Raw genomic sequence first — 22092 nt, 5'->3', positions numbered from 1 at the left:
CACTGTAGGGCGTGTGCGCTCGCCAGACAGACAGAGAGAGACATAGAGACAGAAAGCAAGAAATCACCCCCCGGGGGGGATGGTCACGCCGCAATCCCTTCTCCTCCATTCTCCTCTCGGGATCTTGGGCACACGCACTCGGCGTGAGTTTTAAGCCATCGGGTCCGGGTCGACACGAACCGCGGTCGACTACGTGGGAGTCCAGCGACATAGCCATTACACTAACTGCTGGTTCCCAAGAAGAACAGCTTTAAGGGTTTATCTGTGGTCAAAAGAAACCATGCCTTGAATCCAGGCCTCTATGTGGTCCTAACATTTGGATAACATCCTCTTAGTAGTGCACACTACTGCAGCTGGATCTTGTTAAACATTTTTAATTCCAGAAATAAACAAAAAGTACTATGCATCATTGAGGTGGGTCTTGGGAAGAAAACAAATATTCCCTCACCCCTGAGTATATTGTTTCGGCAAATGAAATCATAATAGGAGACAGTCTTTCCTTCCTTCCTTCCTTCCTGTCTCTCCCTCTCCCTCTCTCTGTCTATTTTATTTATTTATTTATTTATTTATTTATTTGCGAAAGGGCCATGCCCTCACGAGAGAGAGAAGCAGAGGAGAAATCATATCCCATGGGGAATGGATCACACCACAATTCCTACTCTTCCAACTCCCCCTGTTTCCAGGATTTTGAACACTCACACAGATGCACCTGGCATGTTTCTCAAGCCATTGGGTCCAGAACTCAAACTGAATGGGTTGGCCACGTGAGATCCAGCTGCCTGTCTGGAGATGCCCTGGATACAGAGTATTTCAAACATACTTGACCTATTTTAAAAATCCCTGAGTACCCAGTTCTCCTTGCTGGTCTGATTGCGGAGGTTCAGAAAAGCTAGTCTGCAGTCACAGAGTGACCAGGGGCACGTATGAGCAGCTCTAGAAGATGGTTGTGATACAAACACCATGGAAAATTAGGGGTCACTTCAGTGTCTGCTGTAGAGTGTGGACATTTGGCCCTGTTAGGCAAGGACATATGGTATTTGTTCTTGATAGGCTTATTTCACTTTGCATTGTATTTTCTAGGTCCATCCACTCTTTGTCAAATGGCAGTCATTTAGGCATTTAACGCATTTTTTTAAAAAAAATTAGAATTATTAAATGAACACAACATAATATGATGGTCAATGTTGGAGAAGATGAATATGCGTGTAGTTTAATTTGCTTATTATGCACTGCATGCTTGCTTTAGAAAAACCATACTGCAGCTCACAAAGATATACATCAATTATATGTAAATGAGAAATAATTAAAAATAAACAATTAATAAAAAGAGATGCCAGGGGTCCAGCAGGTGGCGTGGTAGTTAAGGTGCTGGATTCTCACATAGTCAAACAGAGTTCGAGTCCCAGACCTAGCAGCTTGAAAATCATGCTGGACATGCATGTGTGCATGCTCAAAAATCTCAGGAGGAGAATGGAAAAGAAGCAAGAAACAGCCCACACTCTGCCTGCAGGAATGAAAACATTCACATAGTATTTAGCAACAATAAGCCAGTCATGTGACCCCTGCAGAACCACTGCAATTCTCTTAGATTTAGTTCCCCCATGAGCAATGCAGGTAACATTAGATTCGTGATCTCTGGGCCTTCTTAGATTTCAACTTGAACGGCTGCGACTATGACTCACCTACAGTAATGAGTTCTATCACCCGGCTAACATGGTACTGCTTCCCCAGGTATGTGTACGATGTGCGACAAGTGTAGTTCCCTCTGTGCTCTTCAGCCACGTTACTCACAATGAGTTTATCTGCAACTCCGGAAAAGCACGTCTCATCAAGAGGGAAAGGTTTGCAATCCTAGATAAAAGGAGAAGAAAGAAACACTGAAAAGCAATGAATAATTTCCCCCAATCTACCAGCAAGAGGAATTCTAATTTTTCACATTAACAAATGTTCTATTTTGAAAAAGTAGCTAGAAGGGTCCCTTCCATACATTAAATTTTAGTATCATATTTCTGGTTCTTTGCACAGGTTAATTATTTTCCTACAATACTATTTTTTATGCTTACGAGACTTGTGTTAGGAGGGCAAGTGAAGACAAATTTATTTTGCAAGAAAAATGTGTTGGAGGAAAGAAAGGTAACACTACAGTTTCTTGTCAACAACGGTCCATCCTTTCTTCACTGATATTATTTTTATTGAATTTCTGAACCTCCGTGAGATGATTCCCCATTTAAGTTACATCAAACTAAGTAGATAAAAGTTACCAAAACATAACGCATTTCATGGAATGCTAGCCAACCCACTTTTTTTTTCTTTTTTTATGAGAGGTTTTTGCTATAGGGCATGTGCGCTCGCCAGACAGACAGAGAGAGACAGAGAGACAGAAAGCGAGAAATCACCCTCGCTTCAATCAATCTCTTCTCCTCCATTCTCCTCTCGGGATCTTGGGCACGCACACATACGCACCTGGTGTGAGTTTAAGCCACCAGGTCCAGGACTGAAACCGCGGTCGATTACATGGGAATCCACCGATATAGCCATTACACTAACTGCTGGTCCCTGCTAGCCAACCCACTTTTAAGACAGTTACAGACACTACCAGGTTATCTGAGGACCCCTTAATATCTTTGTGAAAACACAAAACAATATATTTTCAAGAAATAGCTATCTCTTCAATAATTTAAACTTATAATCAGCCTTTTCATGAAACATCTTTTATTTCTTCTATAGCTTTCTTAACTATATTTTATCAAACTAAAAGCAACTGCAAGAAAGATTTTAGCTAAGTTTAAAATTAAATGAGTGCAGTCTTTCATAATTTCATAATTTCTTTTCAGATTCCCTATTAAGTTTTACCAGTGAAGACAAAACAATGTGCCAAGTGGAAAAAGCAGTTTGTACACCCATCCTATTGTCCAGATAGAAAACTATGCTATTTGCTGGGAAGGTAAAATGCCACATTTCAAATACAATTACCTTATACCATTGTATTTTGGGTAACTCGTTATTCTCATCTTTAAAATAATCCAGATAAGGGCACACAATTTTTCCATCGCCTGCAACAGGTAGTCTCTGTGCAAATCTCGCTTGTGTATTAAAACACAAGTCAGGATCGTTCTCCACGAATTCTACAGTTACTTTAATTCTGAGACAGTGCGATGCATTTCTAAAATAAAGTAAAATAAGTGAGTTAAGCAGTATGACAGTATTTTTCTGTCCTTAGTTGCTATAGAATTCATTCCTTTCTTACCTTACCACACAGTAGTAATATCCTGAATCCTCCACCTTAGCAGGAATAAACCAAAGGTTGTCTTCACGTTGACGAATCCTAGACACAGGATCCATAGGTAGAGGTATCTTGCTGTCATTTTTATACCAACTTATGGTGCCTTTGTCTTCATTTGGGTTAAGGGGACAGGTACGAACATCAATTTCATCTGCAGATGAAACTACATGAATTATGCTTTCACGTTCCATGCAGTTATCTTTAAAAGGGAAAAAGAGGAAGTAATCGCCATTTAAAAATTTGCCAGTATTTTCCAATGTGATACCAACGTATAAACACACCAAGCATTAAATACATCAGCTGGTATATAAAAGCATTACCACCTCATGATTAAGAGCGTTATCTTGAGAGTATTAAAAAATGTACACCCAAGTCTAGCAGGGTTATTATCTGTGTGCTGCGTTCCTGGGCAAGATAATCTCTCATTCTCACTTTGCCCATCTAAAAAATGGAGCTAATGTAGGAGAAGAGACAGCCCTTTAGAATGACATGGAATAACAAGGACTGCATTTACCCTCCTACAATTAAAAACTGAACAAAGCAGGGGCTAGTAGGTAGCGTAGTGGCTAATCCACACTCCCATGTGGTCAGCCACAGTTCGAGTCCCACACATGGCAGCTTGAGACACACTGGGCGCATGTGCAAAATCTCCAGAGGAGAATGGAGGAGAAAAGACTATGGTGTGGCCATCTCCCGTGGTGGTGGTGGTGGTGGTGGTTGGGGTGGTGATTTCTCGCTTTCTGTCTCTCTGTCTCTCCAGTGAGTGCATGTGCCCTATAGTAAAAAATCTATAAAAACAAAACAAAAACCCTGGATGAAGCATATTAGAAAACACCGCTCAAGACATTGAATATCAGAAAATAAAGGTGAAAGATCTAGAAAGATAGGAAACAAAGATGAGCACACAGTTGTCCAAAATTTCTGCCCAAATGACTGCCAGGCCACGCCACTGCAGAGAGAAAATACGGGCAAACCCCATGCTCTCTCTGAGATGAGCTGATGAGCCAGGGATCTGGGGAGATGAAGAATTTGCAAGGCAGAGCACTCAATGGGTACAGCTACATGGAAAGCGACAGTGAGTTTGGAGACCTCCAGAGTCTGTCTCCAGTTCTCAGCTAAGTACCAGTCAGCGAGGAAATGATGCGAGGTTAGAGTGAGAACTGCCAGGCAGGTTACAGGGAAGCAGACCTTCAGCACACACAGTGCTGGGACAGCCGCTATGCCCCCAGCCGGAATGGACACCCGCATTAATCACAGGGCATCCCGTAAAGTGAGAAGGGTTCTGACTCCGAGGTGGAGGATAATTAGGCTTAGAATGCATCTTTTTCTGACGGTAAAAAGCGTGGAAGAAAAACTTGAAAGGATCAAGCTGTTTCTGAGTAACAGTGGTGTGGCAGAGCAAAGGTCCAGGGCAGTTTTCAGTAATATAAAAGCCTCTCGCATAGCACAGCCCACGATGTTCAGTGACTGGCACAGATCAGGAGAGTGGAGGCCCAGCCAGAGCGGCACACAGTGAGGCGGAAGTCCATGGGAAGGTCTGGGCTTCAGAGCTGAGGGTAACCAGAACATGTCAGGTCCCCTGTGATCCTAGCTGGCTGGAAAACGGGGGGACCAAAGCAAGGTGAGGTTCTGTCAGGAGGTCAATTGTCAAGGGGTCAACTGTCCCTCTCCTTTTTGTTCTCTCTCTTTCATTGAAATTAAATCAACTTAAAAAATCATGAAGCATGGAAATAAACAATAATAGATAACAGTAACGATGAGGGGGGGAGGGGATCAACCAACTGAAACCGATCCAGGAACGACATAGACGGAAGACTTCACAGAGGAGGTCATTCTAGAGACTGTAAGGGAGGGCAGTGGATGGTGGAGAGTGGGTGGTGGAGGCTGGGTGTGAGGTGCACAGGGCAGAAGCGCTAAACAGACCCAGAAATGTCAAGTTCTTTCTTGAAAAAAATGTATATTGAATCCATCATGACGGAGACTATGCAAAATGTGAAATTCATCTGAAAATAGCTGTGACATAAGTTAAAGTGATAGCGTTAAAAAATAAATACGTAAAAAGGAAAAAAGATGAGGTCATTAAAACAGCTATTCTGACTGTATTCCTTTTCTCCAGCCTCCTAGAGGAAAGACCTCGCACACTGAGGAGAGACATCAAAACAAATTTCAAAATGGACAAACTTACAGAGACGAAAACTATGATTCTGAGTTAAAATATACAGTGGATAAGATTAAGAGCAGATTTGACATTACAGAAAAAAAGATCAGTGAACTTGAAAGTGTGTGTGTATGTATGCTTGGTACTGTGTGGTTAGGTCTTGACCTAATCTGAACACTTCACTGGGGTTTTCATGAGACAGGATGACAAGGCAGCATAAACAGTTCAGGACGGACAGATTTTAATAGCTGGGGTGGTGATTTCTCGCTTTCTGTCTCTCTGTCTCTCCAGTGAGTGCATGTGCCCTATAGTAAAAAATCTATAAAAACAAAACAAAAACCCTGGATGAAGCATATTAGAAAACACCGCTCAAGACATTGAATATCAGAAAATAAAGGTGAAAGATCCAGAAAGATAGGAAACAAAGATGAGCACACAGTTGTCCAAAATTTCTACCCAAATGACTGCCAGGCCACGCCACTGCAGAGAGAAAATACGGGCAAACCCCATGCTCTCTCTGAGATGAGCTGATGAGCCAGGGATCTGGGGAGATGAAGAATTTGCAAGGCAGAGCACTCAATGGGTACAGCTACATGGAAAGCGACAGTGAGTTTGGAGACCTCCAGAGTCTGTCTCCAGTTCTCAGCTAAGTACCAGTCAGCGAGGAAATGATGCGAGGTTAGAGTGAGAACTGCCAGGCAGGTTACAGGGAAGCAGACCTTCAGCACACACAGTGCTGGGACAGCCGCTATGCCCCCAGCCGGAATGGACACCCGCATTAATCACAGGGCATCCCGTAAAGTGAGAAGGGTTCTGACTCCGAGGTGGAGGATAATTAGGCTTAGAATGCATCTTTTTCTGACGGTAAAAAGCGTGGAAGAAAAACTTGAAAGGATCAAGCTGTTTCTGAGTAACAGTGGTGTGGCAGAGCAAAGGTCCAGGGCAGTTTTCAGTAATATAAAAGCCTCTCGCATAGCACAGCCCACGATGTTCAGTGACTGGCACAGATCAGGAGAGTGGAGGCCCAGCCAGAGCGGCACACAGTGAGGCGGAAGTCCATGGGAAGGTCTGGGCTTCAGAGCTGAGGGTAACCAGAACATGTCAGGTCCCCTGTGATCCTAGCTGGCTGGAAAACGGGGGGACCAAAGCAAGGTGAGGTTCTGTCAGGAGGTCAATTGTCAAGGGGTCAACTGTCCCTCTCCTTTTTGTTCTCTCTCTTTCATTGAAATTAAATCAACTTAAAAAATCATGAAGCATGGAAATAAACAATAATAGATAACAGTAACGATGAGGGGGGGAGGGGATCAACCAACTGAAACCGATCCAGGAACGACATAGACGGAAGACTTCACAGAGGAGGTCATTCTAGAGACTGTAAGGGAGAGCAGTGGATGGTGGAGAGTGGGTGGTGGAGGCTGGGTGTGAGGTGCACAGGGCAGAAGCGCTAAACAGACCCAGAAATGTCAAGTTCTTTCTTGAAAAAAATGTATATTGAATCCATCATGACGGAGACTATGCTTGAAAAAAATGTATATTGAATCCATCATGACAGAGACTTTATGTAAAATGTGAAATTCATCTGAAAATAGCTGTGACATAAGTTAAAGTGATAGCGTTAAAAAATAAATACAAAATAGCTGTGACATAAGTTAAAGTGATAGCAAAAAAAAATAAATAAGTAAAAAGGAAAAAAGATGAGGTCATTAAAACAGCTATTCTGACTGTATTCCTTTTCTCCAGCCTCCTAGAGGAAAGACCTCGCACACTGAGGAGAGACATCAAAACAAATTTCAAAATGGACAAACTTACAGAGACGAAAACTATGATTCTGAGTTAAAATATACAGTGGATAAGATTAAGAGCAGATTTGACATTACAGAAAAAAAGATCAGTGAACTTGAAAGTGTGTGTGTATGTATGCTTGGTACTGTGTGGTTAGGTCTTGACCTAATCTGAACACTTCACTGGGGTTTTCATGAGACAGGATGACAAGGCAGCATAAACAGTTCAGGACGGACAGATTTTAATAGCTGTAGCGGATGAGCACAGGGGTTGTCCCTCGTTGTCTGGTACTTGGCCTTGGACCAGACGGTCTGCACATGAAACGTGGGTTCCAGGCAAGCTGTCCATCACTCCCAGTAATCGCCTAGTCTTCAGAGGGGGTGTTACTAACAGGGTATGAAAGACTCCCCGGAGATGTCAGAGTACCGTAAGACACAGGTAATAAAAACACAGGATGAACGCAGCAGCAGAAGATAGTAAATGGTGTAGGTAAGAGAGGAGATCAATAAAATATAAATAGACGAATAGAGAAAGATGAAAGATAGCAAAAGCCAGTCACTTCATAAAATACACGGAATTGATCAATTTCTAGCCAGATTAATCAGAGGGAGGAAAAAAAGGTACATCTCAATAAAAAGACTTTTTAAGGGTAATACAAAAACTTATGAATTGTGGGATCAGCAGTTGGCATAATGGCTATGTCACTAGACTCCCATGTAGTCTACAATGGTTCGAGTCCTGTACCCGGTGGCTTAAACTCATGCTAGACATGTGCGTGCGTGCCCAAGACCCCGAGAGAATGGAGGAGAAGCGATTGTGGCGTGGCCATCCCCCCTGGGGGCTGATTCCTCGCTTTCTGTCTCTCTGTCTCTCTCTGTCTTTCTAGTGACCACACACGTCCTATAGCAAAAATTCTCTCTCAAAAAAAAAATATGAATGACTTTAGGCCAATATGTGTTCCACAACATATATGAAATGGACAAATTCTTTAAAAGAAACAGATTACTAAAGATTGCACAAGAAGAAACAGATAACCTGAATTGCCCCATATCAATTAAAGAAACTCAATTTAAAACCTTTCTAGGTTTCAACCTCGGAATTTTACCCACTTAAAACCTTCCTACAAAGAAAATTTCAGGCCTAGGTGACTTCAGTGGGGTATTGTAGCAAGTACTTATCAAAAAGAAAACAACACAAACTATTTTATACAAACACTTTCAAACAATTGTAAAGTCAGTAATACTTTCCAGCTCACTTGGAAGTCAGCATTATTTTTATACCAAAATCAAGCAAAGACATTACAAAAAAAGCAGACCACAAACCAATTCCCATCATGAACACAGATACAGAATTTAAAATACATATACTTTAGCAAATTGAATGCTAAAATACACAAAAAGTGTAATTCATTAAGAAGTGGAGTATACCCTGAGAATGTTAAGTTGGATTCACATTCAAAACACAATCTATCTATGTATTTCACATACTAAGAAATTTTAAGAGAAAAATTACACAATAATCTCAATAGATACAGAAAACGCATTTGGAGAAGTTAATACTGCCTATTTTAGAGACTTACTGTAAAGCTCCAGTAGTTAAGGCAGTGTACTATTGGCATTAAAATAAAAAGGTCACTAGACTAGAACGGAAATAAATCATAGGATTAAATCACACAAATTATATTCAACTAAGGCATTAAAATAAAAAGGTCACTAGACTAGAATGGAAATAAATCATAGAATTAAATCACACAAATTATAATCAACTAGTTTTTGACAAAGGTGTATAGGAAATGCAGTGGAGAAAGTGAAAGTGTTTCGAACAAATGAATATTCTTATAAAGAAAGAGTAACAGAGAGAAGGGAAGTAGAGAAGAAAAAAAGAAAAAGAAAGAAAGAAAGAAAGAGAGAAAGGAAAAAAGAAAGAGAGAAGGAGAAAGAAAGAAAAAAGAAGGAAAGAAAGAGAAAGGAAGTTTCAGAGGCAGGATTTCCAAAACGGGGCAGTGATGGTCTCCTACAAATCATTGTTTCATAAAAGCAACAAAAAGACTCGCAACATTTTTCAACATCAAAGACTTGCAACAATCAGAACATTTATTTAAACAAAGGAACCACAATAACAAATTTGCTGAATAGCAGGGGATGGCAGTGGCTGGAGCAGTACCTTTACCTACTCCCATGGTTCTCTTCACAGATCTATGAAAACCATGAAAAACAGCAGCTTTGCAAACACAGTAACTGTGAAAACTAGCAGGCTTGCAAAACCAAACTGGATTTGAAATTCCTCAAAAAGTTCTATTCCAGGGACCAGCAGTTAGCGTAATGGCTATGTCTCTGGACTCCCACGTAGTTGACCATGGTTCGAGTCCTGGATCCAGTGGCTTAAAAAACTCACACTGGGCGTGTGTGCATGCGTGCCCAAGATCCCAAGAGGAAAATGGAGGAGAAGGGATTGTGGTGTGGCCATCTCCCCTGGGGAGGGGGGTGATTTCTTGCTTTCTGTCTCTCTGTCTCTCTCTGTCTGTTTGGCGAGCACACACCATATAGCAAAAACCTCTTAAAAAAAAAAAAAAAGTTCTATTCCAGAAGGCCAGCAGGTGGCGTAGTGGACTTCCACATAACCAACTGCAGTTTGAGTCCCAGACCCAGTGGCTTGCAAATTGCAGCCGGTGCAAGTGCGCACTTGCTCCAAATCCCAGGAGGCGAATGGAGAAGGGGTGGTGAAGTGACCATTCCCATGCCCTGGGGGTGAGATAAGTTCTGTTTACCCCTCTTTGTCTCTTGTTCTCTCTCTCTCTAAGGAGTATAAGCATCCTACACAAAAACCTTAAAAAAATATAAAGAAAGAAACAAGAAAAGGAAAGAAGCTGCGTTCCTAGAGTATTGTTACAGTTTGATCTGACTGGCAGTCCTGGAAGCCACATTCACAGAACTCGGATCTCTGAATGCCTCAGAGCCAAAACAAAAACAAAAACAAAAACAAAACAAACAAACAAAAAAACTCTCCCCAAGGCGTTCCTAAGGTTGTAATACCAGTTGCGGCAAAGAAGAGCCATAGAAAACAGGAAGACACAGTCCTGGGAAATGTAGCAAGGTAGCAGGTCATATGTGCACTGGGCTGTGAACATGCCAGGAAACAGCAGCAAAAGCAGCAACCTCTCAACCTGAGGATTCTGAAGTGAAATCTAAGGCAACGTCGTGAACAATTAAAGTGTCTGAAGGCATGCCCCAGCACACACACTCAGCAAAAAAGGGAAAGGGAAAACTTGCCAGGTCAGGAACGTAAAACATCTCTGGCTAATCATTTGGCTGACCACTGAATTAGCTAAGCAGTGATTTAAGTTGCTCCACACTAACAGACTAGAAGATAGCCTTTGTAGGATTAGTCCAGGAAAGTCCTTAAACATATAAACAGAAGCAGCAGCAGCAACAAACTTGGATGTGTATGAGGATGCACAGGAGAAGACACTCAATTTATAGTTTAAGACTTATACAACCGGGACCAGCAGCTGGCATAATGGCTATGTCACTGGACTCCCATGTAGTCAACTGCGGTTCAGGTCCCAGACCTAGTGGCTTATACTCACGCTGGGCACGTGTGCATGCGTGGCCAAGATCCCAAGACTTTGTAGGATTAGTCCAGGAAAGTCCTTAAACATATAAACAGAAGCAGCAGCAGCAACAAACTTGGATGTGTATGAGGATGCACAGGAGAAGACACTCAATTTATAGTTTAAGACTTATACAACCGGGACCAGCAGCTGGCATAATGGCTATGTCACTGGACTCCCATGTAGTCAACTGCGGTTCAGGTCCCAGACCTAGTGGCTTATACTCACGCTGGGCACGTGTGCATGCGTGCCCAAGATCCCAAGAGGAGAATGGAGGAGAAGGGATTGCCGAGTGTCCATCCACCCTGGGGGGTGATTTCTCGCTTTCTATCTCTCTGTTTCTCTGTCTTTCTGGCAAGCGCACGCGCCCTAAGCCAAAAAAACCTCTCCAAACTTATACTACCTAAAATGTCCATCTTCAGCAAAATATTACAAAACATGCAAATAAACATGAATGTATGACCCATATATATGGGGAAAAAAATCAGCCAATAAAAACTATCCCAGAGGGTTCGAGATATTAGACTTACTAGATAAAGACTTTACACCTGCTCTTAAAAATACGCCCAGAACCAGCTATAGCCTAATGATTGAGGAAGCTCGATTCAACATAGCTGATCATAGCATGAATCCTGGCCGCAGAGGCTTGCAAAACATGCCAGGCACATGTGCATGCATGCCGCAAATTTTGACAGGACAGAGAAATGGAGAAGGAATTGCAGTGTGACCATGTGCCCCACTGGGGGCGCTTTCCTCTCTCATTCTCTCTATCTCTGTCTCTTTATCTCTGGTAAATGCCCTCTAGCAATAAAAAAAAATGATCAGCAAACTAAAGAAAACTATGCCTAAGGGATTAAATAAAAGACAACAATGTCTCCCCAGCCAGAGAATATCAATGAAAAAGACAGAAATCATCAAAGAAATCCAAGTAAAAACTCTAGAGTGAAGAGTTCTAACTAAAAATTCAGGTTGCTCAATAGCAATCTGAGCTGGCAGAAAAATTAATTGGTGGGACTAATAGATAGCATAATGGCTATGTCACTGGACTCCCACATAGTCGAACACGGTTCAAGTTCTGGATCCAGCAGCTTAAAACTCAGCATGCCCAAAATACTGAGAGAAGAATGGAGAAGAGACTGCAGTGTGGCCATCTCCCCACCAGGGGGGTGTGATTTCTTGCTTTTTGTCTCTCTGTCTCTTTCTGTCTCTCCAGTGAGAACATGTGCCCTATAGCAAAAATCTCTCTTAAAAAAAAAAAAAGTAAAAAGGATTGGTAAACTTGAAGATAGTTCAGCAGTCTGATTATTTGAAGATCATCTACGCTGAAAAAGGAATCAATTTAAAAAACTAAACCAACACTCTAGAGACCCATGGGACTTCATAAAGTGTACAATATATGTACAATTGGTGTTCCAGAAGAAGAAAAGAGATAAAGGGCCAAAAAATTAGAAGAAATACTGAATAAATATTTCCCAAATGTGATGAAAAACATTAATCTACACATCCTAGGGGTTCAAGAAATTACAAGTAGGATAAACTGCAAAAGATACAACACTAGGTTCACCATAATCAAACCGTGGAAAAGCAAAGACAAAGTGAGACTCTTGAAAGCAGTGAGAGGTAACTGCCATATTTCACAAGGGATCTTCAGTAAGATGAACGATTGGGTCTCGGCAGTAAGAGGCAGTGAGATGACATACCGAAAAGTGCCGAAATTCTGTATCTGACAAAATTATCCTTCAAAAATGTAGGAGAATTGAAAACATTACAAGTAAAATAAAACTGAGATAGTTCATCATGAACAGATCTGTCCCCTCCCCCCCAAAAAAAAACAAAGGGAGGGAGTCTTTCAGTCTGAAGGAAAAGAGGCTATACAGTAACTTGGATCCACATTACAAAGGGAAAGAATATAAGTAAATATAAAAGTACAGGGGCCTAGCCACAGTGAAAAAGGTGGTAGAGTATCATCATGCGATACTAGAGCCATATGGTAAGGTCCAGGGTTTGAATCCCAGGTTGCCCTGAACATGCCAGGACTACCCATGAATGAATCTATAACTATGGCTAGCTAGAAGACTTAGCAGGGGAACTGTGAAATGGTGAGACCTTGTTGAAGCTATTTGTCTGTCAGTCTGTCTGTCAATATCTCTCTCAAGAAATAAATAAAAATTATAAATAAAAACTACATAGGTAAACATCAAAAATACATGGGCATTTTTGGCTTATAACTTTTCTTTTTTCTTTATGACTTTTGCAAACAACTGCATAAAGCAATAACTATCAATCAATCCAAAGGATTAATATATCTGAATGTAAAACCTAAAACCATAAACATATTCCAAAGGAAACATAAAAAAAAATTGAGGCTTAGGAACAGTTAAATGTTTTTGAGATACAGTAATAAAAATACAATTCATAAATTAAAAAGATAAGTTGCACTTTATCCAAATTAAGAATTATAATTTTTGAAAGATACTTTAAGTAAATTAATATACAATAATAAGTGCATTTCAAAATTATTATGCTACCCAGACTCCCTTCCCACTCAAAATAAGTATATGCTGTATAATCTCATTTGTTTAAAATTCTAGAGGACACAAACCAATCTATACTGACAGTGAGCAAATCATTAGTTGCCTTGCTATGAAGGGGTGGGTAAGAATGCAAAGGAGGGTGATAAAGGATAAAAGGAAATGTTAAGAAGTAATGAATATATTTATTATCTTGGTTGTGATTATGCTTTCAGGAGTGTATATGTACATCAAAACTTCAAATTCTATACTTTAAGTACACAAGCTTTACTATAAGGCAATTATACTAAAATAAAACTGTCATGAATTAGGATTATAATAAAAGCTAGGAATTTAGAATGGTACCTGCATAGACTGAAGTCTCCTAGATATTTAGCTACTAGGAGTAGCAGCACAATAGCAATTATACAATACATTTGAAATAAACCTCAGCTAGACCATTCCATTTCTCTGAGGTTACTCTAATCATGGTCACCCAGGATGCTTAAGTTGCTCTATCGAATAAACAACTCTCAGACATCACCTTAGTTTATATATCTGCATTTGACACGTATCACCATTGTCTTGTCCTTAAAACACTTTCTTCCCCTGGCTTTCAGGGAACTTGTCTGGTTCTCCTCCTACATTTCAAGTCACTCTTTCACTGGTTCTCCAAGCAGGAAAAGCTTGGCGGTCAATCCTTGATGGACCACAGGGCTCATTCCTTGAAGTTCTGAACTTTTCTAACCATATTTGATTTGAGGAGACCAATTCAGTCTCATGGTTCTCGTACGAGCTGCTTGCAGAGGTCTCCAACTTTACATCTCCAAGCTAGTCCTCTCCAGACTCCAGCCTCCTTAGTCAACGTCACTATGTCAACACCTAATGGACAGCTGACCTTAGCATGTCCGTCTGAACACCTGATTCTTCCCATTTCATCAACTTACATTTGCTCAAGCCAGAACCTTTGGAGTCATCCTTGATTCTTCTTTTTTCCTTACACCTTATGCCCAGTCTCTCTACAAATTCCTACTAGCTGTATACTCAAATATTCCCAAAATTTGACTACTCCTACCCTCTTCTTGGCACCCTTGGACAAACTATTATTGATTAGTTCTTGCCTAAACTAACCACCACCATAACTCGCCTGGATTATCACAACAGACTCTTCAGTGTCTTTGTTTCTGCTTCTGCCCCTGTAGGAGGATCTGTTCTCAAAATAAGAACCAAAATGAGCCTATTAAAATATAAGTCAGATTACCTTTTTGGGTGTGTGTGTGTGTGTGTGTGTGTGTGTGTGTGTTGTTTTATTTTGTTTCTTAGGTGTTGGCCACAGGGCATGTGTGCTCATTGGAGAGAACAGAGAGAGAGGAAAAGTAAGAAAGTACCCCCTGGGGGGATGGCCACACCACAATCCCTTTTCCTCTAGGGATTTTTGGCATGCACACACACGTGTGTGGCATGTTTTTCAAGTAGCTGGTTTTGGGACTTGAACTTGGAGTCAGTCATGTGGGATCCAGTGCCTTAAACACCATGCTATCTGCCGGCCCCACCTCTCTGGTTTTAAACAACAAACCAGCAGTCGTCCATTCTCAGACTACAAGCTGAGGTCCTTGGGCAGGTCTGCAATGTTCTGCACGACTGATGCTCCATCACACATCCCATTCCACAAATAATCTCATTCCTTATGACTCCCCTCGTCTCTCACTATGCTCCCACCATACCGGTATTTTAGCTCCAACAGGCCATGAACTCTTGGCATCAGGACCTTTGTATGTGGTGGCTAGAATATTTCCGAAAGGAGGGTGATAAAGGATAAAAGGAAATGTTAAGAAGTAATGAATATATTTATTATCTTGGTTGTGATTATGCTTTCAGGAGTGTATATGTACATCAAAACTTCAAATTCTATACTTTAAGTACACAAGCTTTACTATAAGGCAATTATACTAAAATAAAACTGTCATGAATTAGGATTATAATAAAAGCTAGGAATTTAGAATGGTACCTGCATAGACTGAAGTCTCCTAGATATTTAGCTACTAGGAGTAGCAGCACAATAGCAATTATACAATACATTTGAAATAAACCTCAGCTAGACCATTCCATTTCTCTGAGGTTACTCTAATCATGGTCACCCAGGATGCTTAAGTTGCTCTATCGAATAAACAACTCTCAGACATCACCTTAGTTTATATATCTGCATTTGACACGTATCACCATTGTCTTGTCCTTAAAACACTTTCTTCCCCTGGCTTTCAGGGAACTTGTCTGGTTCTCCTCCTACATTTCAAGTCACTCTTTCACTGGTTCTCCAAGCAGGAAAAGCTTGGCGGTCAATCCTTGATGGACCACAGGGCTCATTCCTTGAAGTTCTGAACTTTTCTAACCATATTTGATTTGAGGAGACCAATTCAGTCTCATGGTTCTCGTACGAGCTGCTTGCAGAGGTCTCCAACTTTACATCTCCAAGCTAGTCCTCTCCAGACTCCAGCCTCCTTAGTCAACGTCACTATGTCAACACCTAATGGACAGCTGACCTTAGCATGTCCGTCTGAACACCTGATTCTTCCCATTTCATCAACTTACATTTGCTCAAGCCAGAACCTTTGGAGTCATCCTTGATTCTTCTTTTTTCCTTACACCTTATGCCCAGTCTCTCTACAAATTCCTACTAGCTGTATACTCAAATATTCCCAAAATTTGACTACTCCTACCCTCTTCTTGGCACCCTTGGACAAACTATTATTGATTAGTTCTTGCCTAAACTAACCACCACCATAACTCGCCTGGATTATCACAACAGACTCTTCAGTGTCTTTGTTTCTGCTTCTGCCCCTGTAGGAGGATCTGTTCTCAAAATAAGAACCAAAATGAGCCTATTAAAATATAAGTCAGATTACCTTTTTGGGTGTGTGTGTGTGTGTGTGTGTGTGTGTTGTTTTATTTTGTTTCTTAGGTGTTGGCCACAGGGCATGTGTGCTCATTGGAGAGAACAGAGAGAGAGGAAAAGTAAGAAAGTACCCCCTGGGGGGATGGCCACACCACAATCCCTTTTCCTCTAGGGATTTTTGGCATGCACACACACGTGTGTGGCATGTTTTTCAAGTAGCTGGTTTTGGGACTTGAACTTGGAGTCAGTCATGTGGGATCCAGTGCCTTAAACACCATGCTATCTGCCGGCCCCACCTCTCTGGTTTTAAACAACAAACCAGCAGTCGTCCATTCTCAGACTACAAGCTGAGGTCCTTGGGCAGGTCTGCAATGTTCTGCACGACTGATGCTCCATCACACATCCCATTCCACAAATAATCTCATCCCTTATGACTCCCCTCGTCTCTCACTATGCTCCCACTGTACTGGTATTTTAGCTCCCACAGGCCATGAACTCTTGGCCTCAGGACCTTTGCATGTGGTGGCTAGAATATTTCCGAACGCCCAACCTAATATTTGTATAACTCCCTCCTTCCCCTCTTTCAAGTTCTCAAAAGGCAACTTCTCAGTGAGGTCTTTCCTGACCACACTATCAGAAATTTAAACTTTTGCCTAATCTAATACCACAACTTAATATTATTTTCCTGTTTTTTACTCTGCCTACACTTATCACTGTATGACATAATATATATTACTTATCTAACGTATTGTCTCTCTCATTTAGGAGACTGAAAACCCCAGGTAAGAGGGCATCTCAAGAAGTTTATGGAAAAACAGAATTAAATGACAAGTTTGTTTTGGTGCAAAAAATAAAAATAAAATAAAACCCTTGAAATCCATGCATAGTTTTTTCATAGTGTCCATTTCTCATGAATTTTTTGAAGACTTTTTTTTGTATTTCTGTCTGTTCTATTCACTACTATATTCCCAGAACCTAGTACCTGGCACAGTGAAGGGGATAAATAAATTTGTAGTAAGGGATGGTGAAGGAAAAGGGGAAAATGAAGAAATAGAAAAAACAAACATTCTCTTGACCATCTATTTCTAATAGAAGCCAGGGCTCCTTGAATCATGTTTTTCAACCAACAACAAAAGAGAAGAGGCTGACAATAAACTAACCTTTTAGTTCTTGCTCCAAAACAGCTTAGCTACCCAAGGTCATACCCTAGCTATATGACCTGTATAATGAACCTGAGTGGGCCTCAGTTTTTTATTCCATGAGACCATGAGAGACGAACGTACTAAATGGAACTTACAGCAGTATAGTCTATGACCAGGAAGCTTCAGGTCTGGGGATTCAACAGAAATGGGTAAGAAAAAGTATTCTAGCAGGGAATGTACTTCATGTACTCTACATCAGAAGTCTCCAACCCTGGGCCACAGACTGGTACTGATCCATGGCCTATTGGGAAATAAGCCACACGGAAGGAGGTGAGCAGCAGACAAGCAAGCAAAGCTTCATCTGTATTTACAGCCACTCCCCATTGCTCGCATTACTCCCAGAGCTCCACCTTCCGTAAGATAACCTGTGGCATTAGATTTTCATGGAAGCATAAACTCTATTGTAAACTGTGCATGTCAGGGATCTAGGCTGCATGTTTCTTATGAGAATCTAATGCCTGATGATCTGAGGTGGAGCTGGGGCAATAATGCTATCACTGGGGATCAGCTGCAAATACTGCATATGGCAAGTGGTATAATTATTTCATTATATAATAATATAATCATAATAGAAATAAATGGAAAAATAAAAGTAATGAACTTGACTCACTCTAAAACCACTCCCCTCCTCCTAGTCTGTGGAAAAATTGTCTTACATGAAACCAGTCACTGGTGCCAAAAGGGCTGGGGACCACTGCTCTACATAATAATTCTGCTTAGCAGATAAGAACACAAGGGCATGCATAACTTACCAGCCTCCAGAGAAGACATCAGTAGAGCTATGAAACAAATAAGTCTGAGTAACACTTTCATATTCTCCTGGAGAACTGGAGGAATGGGAGAAAGACAAAAACCAAAATATTAGTATTCCAGCTAATCTTTAAAACTAAAACCACTGACATCCATTCTGTCTCCACCCTACCCTGCAAGTCACACTGGTGGATTAGCCTGTCTACATCACTAATGTACTCATGCTTGGTTTCTGATTAGAAAATGTGGGGTGGAAGGGAAGGATAAAGATTTTTAACAGAACTCAGGACAAACTTGACAACTTATGATTAAAAACGCCCTCCACCCTCTGTCCAAGTATGCATTTGCAGTCTTGCATGCTATTTAAATTCTCCCCACATCTAGTCTACAACCAAAGGAAACTGTTCACTAGACCTAAACCAGCTTTCCTCTGCTTGCATGGATATGCCACTCACCCGGAATATGCCCTGCTGCCAGAACCACGTGCCAAAGTTACCCGTACTTTTAAGGCCAGTTCCAACGTCCTGCCTTCATTTTTTAATACAAGACACCAAACGCGTGTACAATATTATATAGCTACACAGACATGGTTTCACTTTGTTCCCCAGGTCCAAACATATTAAATGGAAAATTCCAGAAATAGTAATGCCATTCTGAGTAGCATGGTGAAATCTCGCACTGTCTCATTCCACCCTGCTCTGTCCTGCCAGAGGTCTGTATATCTACAATGTGCACACGACATGGCCCATCAGTCATGTAGTGATCATTTCGGTTATCAGCAGTATCAGGCTATCTGCAGTTTTACGTCTGGGCATCTTGAAACATATTCCTTATGGACAAGGTAGAACTACTGTATATTAAAACTGGGTTGTTTTTGTTGCTGGGTAGTTCCTCCACTCTCCGGGGCTTCATATGCTTCCTAAATGTTTATAATGAGCATGTAGAATCCTTATTACAAAGGAAAATGAGAAGTCTCCACAGTCCCTCCAAGTGGTTTAAAGGCCACATCAACACAGAACCAGCTACAATCAGTGCTGGTGAGCCATGGGACAACATATTAAACTGAGGTCCTGCTGACTTTCTATTTTAATCACATAAGGCTCAGTCCACGTTCTGATAGAACAGGCACTTGCCAATACAGCAAGTCCAGAAGGAGAATATATATAGTATTTCACCCACAAAACAGAGTCACTAAAATAATACCAAATGAATGTGAAAGGAAAAAAGGCAAAGCAGTTTTGCCTGCCTCTCTAAACATCTCTCTTTTTTTTTTTTGGTTTTTGTTTTGTCTTGTTTTGGAGAGGTTTTTGCTATAGGGCACGTACGCTCGCCAGAAAGACAGAGAGAGACAGAGAGAAAGCAAAAAACACCCCCCAGGGGGGATGGCCACGCCGCAATCCCTTCTCCTCCATTCTCCTCTTGAGATCTTGGGCATGCACACACATGCGCCCAGCATGAGTTTAAGCCACTGGGTCCGGGACTTGAACCATGGTTGGCTATGTGGGAGTTAAGTGACATAGCCATTACGCTAACTGCTGGTCTGCCCCTCTAAACCTCTCAAGTCAAATGAAGTTATGCTCGGTAGGTCCTCTTCTCTTTCTGAATTTCCTGCTGCATGCTCCCTCAGTGGGACTTCATGGTGATGTAAGCTTGTTTCTGTCTTGATCTCCAGCTAGCCTTTGCACAAATCCACTCAAGGCCTATGGGGATCTCAAACACATTAGGGCCCCAAACCTAACTCATTTTCATCCCTTCCAAATGTATGCTCCCCCATGTTCTCCACCTCAGTAACAGGCACATTACCGTTCCAAACCTGTTAGGCATGCACCCAAGAGACCTGACAGCAATGCTTCTGAAGCCACCACCCCCAGAGCCACCTCCCCCAACCCTAACCAGGCTGTGTCCTGAGCTCATCAAGCTCACCCATTTCATTCATGGCTGTGGAGACACTGCTTTATCTCAAGCAAGCTCCAGGTCTTGCCTGGATTCATTGTGGCAACAGGCTCCTGTTGGTCTCTCAGCCTGTTACATCTTACAGTGACTGCCAAATTATCAGTCACCAAATGATCTGTTCTAAAACCTTCATTGTCTCAGGAGACAATGGACAGTGTGCCAGTCACCAAATGATCTGTTCTAAAACCTTCAAAATCTCAGGAGACAATGGACAGTGTGTCCAGAAACAGTTCAAACTCCCCAGTAAAACATGCACATTCTTTGTGATGGGCACTGACTTACTTCGCAGACCCCCACTCACCCCAGCACTCCATACTCCAGCCCTCACTTCCCTTGTGCCCAGCCTTGCAAACTGCTTTTGCTATTTCCACTATTCCTGCCACTTTGCATCCCACATCAGATCTCAGCCTCCAGAGCCCCCCACACTCCTTGCTTCCTCCTCTGGCCTGCCACAGCCCTGACCACCCTTCACTGCAGTTACCCCCCAAGAGGAACCTTTATGAGGTCTGCTAATCCTGCCCTCACTCTAGCACTGTGCTTGGGACACAGAGCCCTTACCAGCAAGTGTCACAGAATGAATGACTTGTGACCCAAAGAAACAGCCATCCCCTCTATGCCTCTTAAGAGCAACCTCCACAGCAGCCCATGTAATTCCATGCTTTGAAGGAAATCTGCCTTTTAGTTTTTAAAGGAGAGCGAATCTTTCTATCCTGATATTTGTAGATAGACATATAAGTAAATGCACAAACACAAAATAATAAGACAACACTCACTCAGATTCCAAAGGCATGCCATCATTTGAATATTTGCCGGAAAATGTTCTACTGAAGAAGTTGTATTTTCTACACATGCAAGACACACCCATTCAGAGCCTCCTCACTGTTTACAAACCCCAGTATCAGTAAGATGATCCTTGAGTCTGACTCAGGCCGACCTCAGAACAGTAAATCTGCATTCCTTAAACACCCTGTAATTCTGACACTTTATTCACGTAAACCAGCCTTCTCCTGGATTAGTCTAGGTGAACAGTATGATTCCCATTTTTACCTTTAAGCTATATTTAGATTACTAAGTGAGACAGAGGCTCTGAAGCATTGTAGTCTGGTTTACCAGCTCTTTCTGCAATAGTGTGGACGTGTGTTTGAAGTCTTCATGATAGCAAGAAAAGAAAGGGTTCACACGTTTCCCGAGGGCCAGCTCAGGCCAGTTCCTCATAGCCGTTGATCAACAACAGAATAAGGGCATCAGGAAATGCACAGCTCACTGCCAGCTGCTCAGGTGCAAGATCTGGCTTGTTGGGTCATTAGACAGGAAGAGAAGGAACACACTACTGGAGATCTTATAGACAATGTATCTCGAGAGAAAATCCCCAGTTAATTGAGGGCATTGCTGAATCATAGGTCTAAAGCTGGTGGCCTCTGTCATCAGGTGGAGTGATCCTGGACAAGACTCCTGCTTGGGCCTCAGTTTCCTCATCTGCCCAATGTGGGCCATAGGTCAAATGATCTCAGATCGTGTCCTACTCTAACAGACTAAAAAGAGAGGCCAAATCCATGGACTCGTACTTCCCTCAGCCCAGAACTGCTCTGGGAAAGCATGGGAGGAGGTGCATGGCTTTTTGAATCCATATCAGTCCCAGGACCGTGGGCTAAAGTGTCAGCACCAGCCTTGGGATGGGTATTAAGGGTCATATAACCTAAGGAAATGAGGACATCAGAAGAAAAGGGGGTGAGGGACCAGCAGTTAGCATAATGGCTATGTCGCTGGACTCCCATGTAGTCGACTGCAGTTTGCGTCCCGGACCCGGTGGCTTAAAACTCACACTGGGCGAGTGTGCGTGCGTGCCCAGGATCCTGAGAGGAGAATGGAGGAGAAGGGATTGCAGCGTGGCCATCCCCCCTGGGGGGTGATTTCTCGCTTTCTGTCTCTCTGTCTCTCTCAGTCTGTCTGG

The 22092-nt window shown here is 42.0% G+C and overlaps 1 protein-coding gene across 10 annotated transcripts in view; it reads right to left on the bottom strand.

Annotated features, from left to right (window-relative positions):
* The window catches only part of IL1R1 (interleukin 1 receptor type 1), a 91572-nt gene that overhangs the window by 15776 nt on the left and 53704 nt on the right, over nucleotides 1-22092 (bottom strand). For 9 of the 10 annotated variants that reach the window (XM_027767508.1, XM_027767506.1, XM_027767509.1 and 6 more), the window contains 4 exons: nucleotides 18191-18265; nucleotides 3248-3482; nucleotides 2974-3163; nucleotides 1683-1851 (listed from right to left, as the gene is read on the bottom strand). In XM_027767508.1, the coding sequence (XP_027623309.1) occupies nucleotides 1683-1851; nucleotides 2974-3163; nucleotides 3248-3482; nucleotides 18191-18251 (655 nt within the window). In that variant the 5' untranslated portion in view covers nucleotides 18252-18265. The remainder of the gene's footprint in view (nucleotides 1-1682; nucleotides 1852-2973; nucleotides 3164-3247; nucleotides 3483-18190; nucleotides 18266-22092) is intronic. The other variant, XM_027767515.1, reaches the window with a different exon arrangement.

The sequence above is a fragment of the Tupaia chinensis genome, unplaced genomic scaffold (genome assembly GCF_000334495.1).
Source record: "Tupaia chinensis unplaced genomic scaffold, TupChi_1.0 Scaffold144276_1, whole genome shotgun sequence".
In the NCBI taxonomy this organism is placed as follows: Eukaryota; Metazoa; Chordata; class Mammalia; order Scandentia; family Tupaiidae; genus Tupaia; species Tupaia belangeri.
The sequence above is the reverse complement of the archived record's forward strand: the minus strand, read 5'-3'. Positions and strand labels throughout refer to the sequence as shown.